The sequence below is a fragment of the Chinchilla lanigera genome, unplaced genomic scaffold, assembly GCF_000276665.1.
Source record: "Chinchilla lanigera isolate Chin_1 unplaced genomic scaffold, ChiLan1.0 scaffold00091, whole genome shotgun sequence".
Lineage (NCBI taxonomy): Eukaryota > Metazoa > Chordata > Mammalia > Rodentia > Chinchillidae > Chinchilla > Chinchilla lanigera.
The window spans coordinates 8,233,928-8,245,143 of NW_004955492.1; the positions used below are offsets into that span (position 1 = coordinate 8,233,928).

Below are 11,216 nucleotides of genomic sequence, written 5' to 3' on the forward strand. Positions count from 1 at the left end.
AATTGACAGAACTAGTCCTTAGCCCCCACCAGGGGACTTTGTTGCACTGCCACAATTATTAATTTGTCTTCTGTTTGTCACTCCCCTACAGTGTCAAAAGCAAGGCAGAAACTGAACTAGTGAAATTAAAAGAATGTTTACTAATTAAAATCTTGTGGAGTTTTCAAATAACACACTATATTCAGATAATAACAGCTCAAGATGGTAAAGAAAACAAAATTGCCATTAAGAGTTTTAAAAATTAATCATATAGTTAAAAACACAGATCCTGGTATAACTTTTCAAAGACGAGATAAAGGGGTGCAACTGGGACATGATCTTGTGGTGACACAGCACAGAGTGGTGAGGGTTCAAGCCTGCAGCCACCAGCCTGGGGCTGCTTTCCCACTCCGCTCCACTTCCTCACGTGAAGGGGCCCCTCATTCCAGCTCCTTCTAAAACAACCTGCTTTTGTGGGACATCTGTCTGTCTGTCCAGTGGAGTAGAGACTAGGGAAGCTGGGGGGCACTTTGCAGGGTGCTCAGCATTGTGACGCCGTTAACAAGCCAGTTAACACTAACAACAGCAGTTAACACTGAGCACTTACTGTGAGAGCATGAGCGCAGGGCACCATTCTGAGCATTTTATACTTACTAATCTACTCCTCACTAATCCACCCCAGAGAGCCAAAGGAAGAAAAGACACAGAAGGGCTAAATGACTTGCCCCGAAGCTAAGGGGGCCACCTGGGAAGCTCGAATTCACACCCAGGCACCTAGTTCCAGATTCACCTCTTTTCACTCTGTCACACCAGCCTGAGACACGCCAGAGCCAGCTGTGCTACCCAGAACTCCCATGACCAAGTGTCCTGGGCTCCTGCTGTCAGACCACAAGGCAGAAACAGGCAAAACCATTTCCAAATCCCCAGAGTGGTCTGATGAGGTTGCTCTGGCAACACTCAGCCCTCCCACCAGCACCAGCCCCAAGGTGGCCAGGTGGCAGAGCACCACCACCTAGGAACCCCACCATATCCTTCTGAGGGTCCAGACCAGAACCCTGGGTTCCGGCAACTTAGGTCTCTGCAGGCAGCTCAGTCCCCAGGCACACAGATCCCTCTCCACCAAGGCGACCTCCTATCTGTAGTGCCCGGAAATAAAGACTGACACACAATGAGCTGAGCCCTTGACTTCTAAACACCACAGTGTACCTGGTCAGGATGCACAGTGCTCTCCAACACAACACTGGGATTAAAAAGCCGATTTACTCAATTACCAGGAAGGCCATTTGGGGCCAGCACAAGCAAATGAGACCCCATACTCTCTACCACCAATCAGGGAGAAAAACTCTAAAATACAAAACCGTTGCAATGCTGACAGATGCCATGTCAGATTCATCCTAGACCAGGCAAGCCCATTCACAGCCCCCTTCACGTTTCCTCAAAAAATGCTCGGTGGTCCACGTTATTTCTTCGTGTACACTGGGTCCGTGGTTATTTCTTGGTGCACACTGGTGTAGGTTATTTCTTGAGGCATGCGTACTATGTGCAGCCGTCAGGGTTACCCAAGTACAAATGGAGAGGCATCTTCCAGACACTTTTCACCACAGTCCCAACTGCCCCCATGAGCCTGTCTGGGAGGCCTGGACAGTCACAGCTACATCTCTTTCATGATGCCCAGCCTTGGCCTGCAGCCTCAGACCACCCAAGAATCCAAACAGTTCTGCTCCCTGCCCCTAGCTTCTTGCTCCTCCACATCAGCAGTTTCAATGAAGGTTAAACAGTCGATTTTCAACCCTGAAATCAGAACCTTCCAGGCCTAAAGCTACAGCTCTGCATCCATAGGACAGAAACCTGCTATTTGTATCTGGATGTTTTGGGGACATGCTCTAATACCAAGCCATATCCCCCAAAGCCATATTCTAGGCAGCTGGAAGAACACTGAAACTCCAGCCCAGCTTTGCCCCTGCAGGCTACAGGGTCTGCCGGAAATTGTGTTTGTACCTGCAGGAAGGAAATCCACCCAGCATTCTTCCAAGCATGCTGAGAAGTCAGACAAATGAGCAATGGTTCTCCAGGTTTTAGGCATCACAGTGACAAGGCTGATAGCAGCTTGTTACGGTCTGAATCTGGAATATCCCCAAAGGCTCATTCCATTGAAAGCTTGGCCCCCAGTGCAGTGGTGTTCAGAGAAAGAGCCTTCCCGAAGGTGGCTGGGTCATGAAGGCTCAGCAGATTAATCCACGGATGGATTCATAATTTGATGGCATCATTGGAAAGTGCTAGAAACGTTAGGAGGCAGGGCCTGGGTGGGGGAAGTAGGTCACTGGGGGAGTGTCCTGGACCCTGCCCCTCCCACACTCTGCTTCCTTTTCGCCATTCGGTGAGCAGCCTCCCCCTCCACACACTCCTGCTACCAAAATCCTCTGCCTGTCCTCAGGCCCAAAGTAATGGAGGCAGCAGCCATAAACCAAAAACTCTGAAACCTGGAGCCAAAATAAATCTTTCCACCTTTTAGTTGTTCTTCTCAGGTACTATGTCCAAGTAATGGATGACTGACTAACACACACGACTCCCGGCACCCTAAAAATATGCCATATTGTGTATTTCCCCAAAAACTCTCATTTATAAATACAATGTGAAATATGTGGCTTTTGCAATAACATCCTGTTGGGGGAACAAAAAAGAATAATATATATTTATTAAATATCTTCCACCCTTGCTTCCAAATCATCCAAGGCTTCCCATGAAAGCAAGCAGAACTGCCTGGACAAGGGAAACCCCAGCACAAAGACAGACACACAGATGGCCTGGCAGCCAAGCAGTGCATGACCAAGGTCCTCGGACCTCCCGTGGGTAACGTGTGGGCTGCTTATGTATCAGTGACTACACATCTGGACACATACTTGCCACCAAAGCACTCAATAGACAGGCAATTTTCTGAGCTGTCAGACTCTTCTTACAGAAAAAAATGGCAACAAATGAAAGAATGTTACTCCACTGGGCCCCAAAGCACCCTATGAAGGACCCTCAGGACCACCTCAACCATGCAGGAGGTGAGAGTTCACTGACCACTCCTGAACTAAGGAAGAGGTGAGAGGCTGACCAGGCCACAAAGCTTGAAAATGGCCTTTTTAAGAAGTACTACTTTCAGCTAACTCACTAAATAAAGCTGCATATTCACTTAAATGCACTGTAATGTAAATTTTTAAATAAAATTTTCCAAAGTACACAAAAATAAAATAGTATATTGAACACCATGAACCCACCAGTCAACCTCCACAATACATTTGGCCAACCTTGTTCTCCTATAATCCCCTCACTGGGTGTCATCATATCCATAAATACTTGAGTATGCATTTCCAAACCATAAAGACGTCTACAAACCATAACTCCAAGTGACTTCCACCATGAATAAAAAGAGTAATGCCTAACTTCATCTGTTCTCCATCCTTATTCAACTTGGCTTCAATTTTTCAAAAAAAAAAAAAAGTCTCTCTCTCTCTCAAAAGCTGGTGGCTTGTTGAGTGATTGTTAAGCTCCTCTGCAGACCCCAGAACTCAGCATGGTAACCTGTACACAGAAAACACCCAAACTGCTCTGATTTAGTGCAGGTTCATCAGGGAAGCTCAGAAATGAAAAAGCAGAAGCACTTCTGTTTACACAGATTCCAGGATGGGACTGAGAGAGGCAGATATACATGTCCAAAGGGGAGCTGCCAGCCTTCTCTTGCACAGACGCAGGGTGTCTTGCAAGGGTGAGCAAAACAGAGGCTAACTCTGAGATGCCCTTTCCCCCTGGGATGTATCTGCTATGGGCCAAGCAAAGGCCATGCTGCTTCACTGCCAGCTCAAACATAAAAATCTGCTGGGCAGATGTCCATGGCTCAGAAGAAAATCCAGAACAATCACCCCTAGAAACCAAGTCACTGTGAGACAGGGATGGATGGTGATCTGGAGAGCTAGCAAAATTCTCACAACAGTCAAAGGCTGGCTAGCTGGCTAACTACATAATTGCCAATCTATCTTAAGGCTCCAGAACCAACAGCTCTCAATGCTTTTACAGATTTTTCTTGGGAAATGCGACATCACCACCTCTTTTTGTGGCCCCGTGAACAACTCTGAGAAAAGCAGGCAAAAAGTGACTCAGAGTAGCTGCATTCTGAGAAAGTTTCAGGAACACCTTACCCAATGTATTCCACTTATGTTTCCTTTGTATCTCTGTGCGAAAGTGATATATGGAAAAATCAATGTCTAATTAAGTCTGAAAGAACTCTTTCAATACATAGAAAGTAAAAACGTTAGCTGATAAGAAACGATTGCGACTTGTTTCAAGGGACAGTGTTTTTCTTTCCCAGCAGGACACAAAGTAAGAGCATTTTACAAATGATGGCATTTTGGAGCAGGTTAAAAAGGAATATGCCAGATGCATAAACTTAGTTACAACCAAAAATGAGCCAGGAAGACAACACAGTTGGTGAGCTGGATGGCACAGGGGACACGCAGGGCAGGCAAGGAGGTGTGGGCTTGTGAGCAGTCTCCAATTTGGGTCATAGGAAAAACCCTTGAGAAAGGAAGGACAAGGGCAGTGGGACTTCAAGGCATCTGAGGTATGGCAACAAACCCATCTAGGGCAGCCATATAAATCCCTAATGAGAGTCATCTCCACCTACCCAAATCCTAATCACAGACTGCTGAATTTATGGACAGCTCAAAACACTGGCCTTTAATTTGCACCACTCCTCAAACTCCCACAGGTGATTTAGCTGGAAAAGAAGACCCTTCATCCAAAGCATGCCCATTTCCCAGAGCGGCACCCTTCAAGGAAGTAAGGTGCATTCCCCAGAGCTGCCCAGGAGGCAGCCACCTGCCTCAGCTGTCTCATCTAGAAGCACGAGAGGACAGTAACCACCCACAAAGCATCCCACAAACCCTTAATGATGCTGATGGCCTCTGAGAATGGCAGCTGGATGCTCTTACCTGGGGAATTTGCAGGGGCTAGGATTTCCCAGCAATCCACAGCCTTAAGTAACTGCGAACAACAAAGTCACATTTTCCTTCTACTTTCCACAAATACTGTAGATCACAGAGACTCAATGTTACCCACATTTCCAGGCACAGGGCAGGTTCTGGCCTCTAGATTCCAGCAAATATGCATCAACACCCTGCCACACGCACACACACACACACACACACACACACACACACACAGTACTCCCACCAACACCCAGACATCACATGGCAGTGGAGATCCTGCGCTGCAGCAGGTGCTCAACACCAAGGACTTCTTGTTAATGATGACATGTGAGAAGAGTACTCTACAAACATGTGCTTTTTTTTTTTTTCTGTACTAGGGATTGAACCTGGGCCTCACACTTGCTAGGCAAATGTTCTACCACTAAGCTACAGTCCTAGCTCTTCACACTGTATTTTGAAACATGGACTTGCTAAATTGTCCAGGCTGGCATCTCACTCTGTGCCACAAACTTACAGTTCTCCTGCCTCAGCCACCTCCCAAGTAGCTGAAATTACAGGTATGCCACCACTCCTGGCTGTGATTTTTCACGGTGTGCCTAACAGTAGATCACTACCCAATTCAATGTGGCATTTCATATAAGTTAGCTCAGAAGTCAGGAAACAAGATTGTCCCACAAGTATGTTCTATGAAGTAGATCGCAAACTAAGCTGCAGGCACTGCCAGCAGCCACAGGTCCGGGGAAGGAAGGGCTGTAATAGCAGACAAAACACTTACCCAGGCTGCACACATACCATCCAAAAACCAAGGAACAAGAACAAAAGGCCCAGGACATTGTGGGTGGAGACCACCCACTGGCAAACTGAAGGGTGGGGGGCAGCTCTTTAACTTTACAAAAGGAGCCAAGGCGCACACAGAGATAGATCTCAGAGGCTAGACACAGTGAAGACCAGCAGATGCCTCTGAAGCAAGGTGAGCCAGAAGGTTCACACTTGGTAATATCCGGCTACGAGCTGAGGGGAGGGAGGACACCCCATGGGTAGACGTCAGGAAGGCTGCTGAACTTCCCACAATGCTAAGGGTAGCCCTGTGACGAACTATTCAGCCCCAAACACGCACAATGTGGGGCTGAAACTCTAAAGTAGGACAACCACTCCCCCAAGTACCCTGATCCCTGCCAAACCCACAGAGAAACCCAGTGACTCTGCCCCAGCCACCACTCCTCCCTGGGAGCTGGGGACAGGAAACTGCAGGCCTGGACAGATGTAGGCATCCAGCAGAAGTAGCCCAAAGAGCCTGCCACCCTGTGGGGCATTCCTGCAAAGGAGCAAAAGGGACAGGGCACCAAGCAGACAGCACCACAAGAACGGGCTGGGCCATGAGTGACTGGTCACTGCTTGACAGCCAGCCAGACACTCTCAGCTGCTTCTTTCTCATGGCAAGGCTCAGTAAGACACAGGGGGTCTGCTGACCTGGGAAAGCCTTTTAAATGAGAGCCCACGGGTGAGACTCCATGTTTTTTCCAGAGCCAACCCTGATAAATCACAGCCATCTACATTCCCACATGCTGAGAAACCCAATCTGTGTAAGGTGACACACTTGTCCTCCCACCACCACCCCCGCCCCCCACCAGAGTGTGCACGCACGCGCACACACACACTATGGGACGTGACTGATTGCAAAATGCCAGCATTTCACTCTATGCCACACAAGAGAGCCAGGCAGGAGCAGAACCACCCACCTGATGAAGGGAACCAAGACTGATTTTTCTGGGACTTGGTCTACAAAGGGGGGAGGGGGCTTTCTAAACTATGCTACACATTCCTGGCACCTCCACAACCGGAGGTAATCTTGACAATCAGGCAGAGGGCCAAAGGTCAGGGAGTCTTACACCTTCAAAGAAGAAAGTCAAGTTCCAGTCAGAGGGCAGGAGAGAGCTTGCATCGAGGCACTCAGTGTAAATGCACAGGCAGGAGAGCTCTCTGCTAGGCCAGAACCCACGCAGGGAAGATCATTCTGCATCAAGGACCTGACTAGGAAGGAGGCCAAGACCACCATAGTAGAACAAGGACCTCAACACAAGAATCAAAGACTACTACTGAAGGGAAATGATCTCTGAGGTCACGGGCATCGGGTCTGACTCCAGATGCCAGGGCACATCTGTACGTATACCAACCTGTGTAATGGCTACTCCAGCACACTACATAGAGGCAGATGTAGAGGTTTCAAGGTGCCTGAAAAAGGGGTCCCAAGGAAGGACAGAAGGGTTGGAGCCTGGAGCCCTCAAGATAGTGGCATATTCGGCAACCCACAAGGGAGGAACTCACTGCCAAATCCGGGTGGCTTGGCTGTGCCAGGGTCTCCTCTGCTCAGCTTACTTATCTCAGCACTGCAAAAAAAGCTTCAAGAGCAGGCTTTACGAGGAGGACGGACTAAGAGCCACAAGGGAGGGGACTTTACCAGGACTGGAGGTATCGTCATATGAGATTCTGCTGCGCCCACCAGATTTCTCTGGTTCTCCCCAGGACACCTTGTCTTCTTGCTGGGAGGCAGAGCTGCCCACCTCTGCCCAGACAATCTCAACACCCTACTTCCTGGCCTCTGGACAACAGTCAGGCAGGAAAGCAGCTTCACCTACTCAGACCCTAAAACTGGAGTCTTCCAAGGGACTCCCTCTGCCCAAAGACCTGAGAACCACAAGCAGCAGCAATGAGAAGTAACAAATGGGTGTATATTCACCGCCTCAACCACTCCGGTGACCCCCACCCTCAATCTTTTCTCCCTCGGGTCCAGAGAGGAGTCCACCCCACCAGCAGCTAGGCAGAGACTGTGAAACCACCAGCTCACAGGATCCCTACCTGGTCCCAGCAGGCTGACACACCACTCCCAATACACGTACCTCAGCAGCTTCCTTCTCACTCCCACTGCAGGGCCAGAAGAGAGCCAGTGTGTATACAATTTACCAGTCACGATCTGTTTCCACTGTGTTTGAGAGCCCAGAGGCAGCCACAACTTCTAAACAGAGAACTTTATTTTCCTTAAGAAGGTTTATCTGTGCCCACTTGCTTTCTTAGAATCCCACTGCAACCCCACAGCTGGATGGAAAGCCTGCAAGACTTTCCAAACAGCAGGTCATTAATGGCCTTCAAAGTTCACAGCTCAAGTCCCAAAGGAACCAATCAGATCAGTCTCAGAGGTGCAGGGAGGAATAAAAAGCTTAACCAATTTCCAGAAACCAAAGCGATATTTAGAATTCCTGCTTCCTGTGTTTTCAGAGGTTGTGTAGTTTTTCTTTTTCCCTCCTTTTAAGTTATCAGTTATTCAACAGTACTAGTACTTGCCAGCACCTACTAAGAGCATTTAAACCTCAAAAAAAAGGCCACAGTATAAGAATGTTTATTGTACTGTAAAGATGAGAAAACAGGCTCAGAGAAATGTAAATTAATGAAAGTCCTTAAACAGAAAGATGGAAAGCTATTCTCTTCACTTGGATGTCTACTGATCCCTCAAAAACATTACTGGTTTCCTAGGTCAGCCAACAAGCCAGCATAGCAACTGAACCCCTCTGCAATTTAGTCCCCAATTCCTTCTGCAATTTTACACCATAATGTCCCTTACAAAGTATCACAGCCCTGTGAGGTCTCTCCTCATCTCAAGAAAAGTCCCGCCCCCACCATTTCCTGCAGGAACCTGTTCAAAGCCCTACCCTGGGACCCCACAACGCCTAGGATGGTGATGCCAGCCTCTGCGGTACATGCACACCAACAATGCAGCAGCACAGGCAGCCACACTCTCCCAGCAGCGCCCTCCCACAGGAAACCCTTCCTTTCCATCCCAGACAGACACACTTCACCCAAAGGCAGCTTCATTTCAACAGAAATCCCTTCCTCTCTTCCTGCAGCAACATCCACTGCCAACACACCAGGGCCCCAGGGAGACTCCACATGATTAAAATGTTCAAGCATTTAAGATGCTCAAAGGAAAGCCATCCTTGAAGTGCAAATCATCAATTTAGAGGGAAAGAGGAAAATATAGGGAGATACCGAGACAAATGTAAATGAAATGTAAGTTCTCAGCAATATTATGCATAAATTGCTTTAACACACACATCCTGAGCCCCAGCACTGAGTCCAGAGTTTGTAGCAAATGCCCATGGTGGGTTTTCAGCACTTGCTCCTGCTTAGCTTATTAAATCTGCAATCCGAGGTGAGCTGACTTTCTGGGTTTTGCCAAATGGAGAATAACAGTTCTGCAATGAGTTATTTAACAGGCAGGGCACACAGTAAAGAGCCAGGCTGGGATGCTGAAGCAGCAGAAATCCTACTAAGATTCCTCAGACAATCCGCAAAGCCTAGTACCAAAGCCTAGCACCCTGTGAAAAACCAAGATGTGGAGAAATGGACTGAAGAGCCCTGACTTGAACTAAAGACAAGTAAGTCCACAAACTACAGAATTTAAATCCTGCCTCTACATGCATACTCCACATCTTTTTTATGTACATATTTTACAAACCACAGCATTTTCTTTTATCATGAGGAGGAACTATATGTGGACAGGATTCTGGGGTCTAAACCCACAGAAACAATTCAGAGGTAACAGTTTTTGATACATTAAAATTTCTAATTGCCCCATTTAGGAAGGATTTCAGGGCCTCTCCTTTTTGTATCAGGGTCCACCCCACTAGGCTAGTGTGTCCTCTACAATTTCAAAAGCCCTGGCATTTACACACCTCTTTTCTCATTGACGAATCACTAGGATTAAATTTTATGCTTGGCTGACAGAAAGACTAGAATCCCAAATCGCTAGTCCATGTATAAATTGTTCATTTCCCCTACTTCTCCTACATGGTCTTCACCAGGCCACGAGTTCTTATTTTAAGATTTTATTTTAAGTTAAAGATCAGGCTAGAAAGGCATCTGGAGACTTTTAACAAAAACACCTGGTTAAGGGTCCACCATACAGAGCCTCGGGTCGGCGTGGAGGGCTGCCTTCTGACCACCTGAGCCACTTGCAGTGGTAGCACCACGGGGGTCTCCACACGGCTTTGTTCCCTGAAGGAGGGCACGCTGTGCCTGGTCTCAGGACAAGGCAGGTAAAGCCTCCCAGTGTATTCTGGTGGGAAGTAGAGGTCACTCCTAAAGATCATCCCACCAAACTGCTTCCACAGCTGCGTGCTCCTGAGTCAGAATACGCAGGGGAGCCACATACGTGCAATTTTAAAGACTCCCGGCAAATCAAGCCATTCAGCACATTGGGGACACTGTTTCCGTCTGTGCCACTCTAAATAAAATAGAATCCAGGAAATTCACCAAGAGCCAAATAAGCCACCTCCACCTACTTCTGTCTATACTTGCAGCTAGGAATGAATAAGGCGAGGGTGGGAGTGAGGGAACCTCCTAGCGGCCCAGCCCGGCGCTTCCCTGGGCTGAAATCTGTTCCCCTAGTCGGCACCCCCAGGGTTGCTTGTCCCCACCCCGACGCGGTCTATATCCATTAACTCAGACTTCGCTGTGTCTGTGGTGTCCTAAAGGTTACAGTCGCTAGGGTTAGAGAACTTTGGAAAAGATAACGCTGCTTTCAAAGCCAACAGTCTGAGCAGTATCACAAAACCCTTGGGCGCAAGTGCGCAGCGCGAGCTCCCAGACGCCGGACCGCAGCACCCGGCTTCTCTGGCGCTCTGGGGACCCGGGCGCGGGATCGCAGCGCAGTCCGAGTCCCCACGGCCTCGTCACCCTCCCTCCGCGCCCGCAAGAAACACACCCCGCGAGGGCGACGGTGCGCGCGAGGGAATGGGGCCGAGAAGGCGGGCGCGGGGGGCCAGGTCTGGCAGGGGGCCGGGGGCCCGCCAATCTTCGAGCTAGGGGTCAGGGACAGATCCAGACCCCGCGGCCTCGGGTGGCCGGGCTAGGCGAGGACGGCGGGGCTCCGGGTCCACGCCGCGCCCGCTCGCGCCGCCCTTTGTGAGCCAGCACCCTCCCGATTTGGCCGCAGGACACACTCCAAGACGCGGCCCCAACGGGGAACCCAGCCCAGGCAAGAGCGCTTGTAGGGAGCCGGGGAGCCGGGGATCCCCACGGTAGACTGGGGGTCGGGGGCGCACTCACCTTCCTGCCACCGCCCGCGGCCAGCGCGGAGCCGCCCCCCGAGTACATGTAGTAGGCGATGCCCAGCACCCAAAGCAGTGCAAAGCACAGCAGCACGCGCGAGCGCCGCCGCATCCTCCCGCGGGCCTGGGGCGCGGGGATGGCCGGGGACTGGGCGCGGGGACC

General features: G+C 49.5%; 1 protein-coding gene across 1 annotated transcript in view; it reads right to left on the reverse strand.

The window, feature by feature from the left end:
- Galnt2 (polypeptide N-acetylgalactosaminyltransferase 2) overlaps nucleotides 1-11,216 on the reverse strand; it is a 140,810-nt gene extending 129,594 nt beyond the window's left edge. The window contains exon 1 of the mRNA XM_005404995.2: nucleotides 11,052-11,216. Within this exon, the coding sequence (XP_005405052.1) occupies nucleotides 11,052-11,165 (114 nt within the window). The 5' untranslated portion in view covers nucleotides 11,166-11,216. The remainder of the gene's footprint in view (nucleotides 1-11,051) is intronic.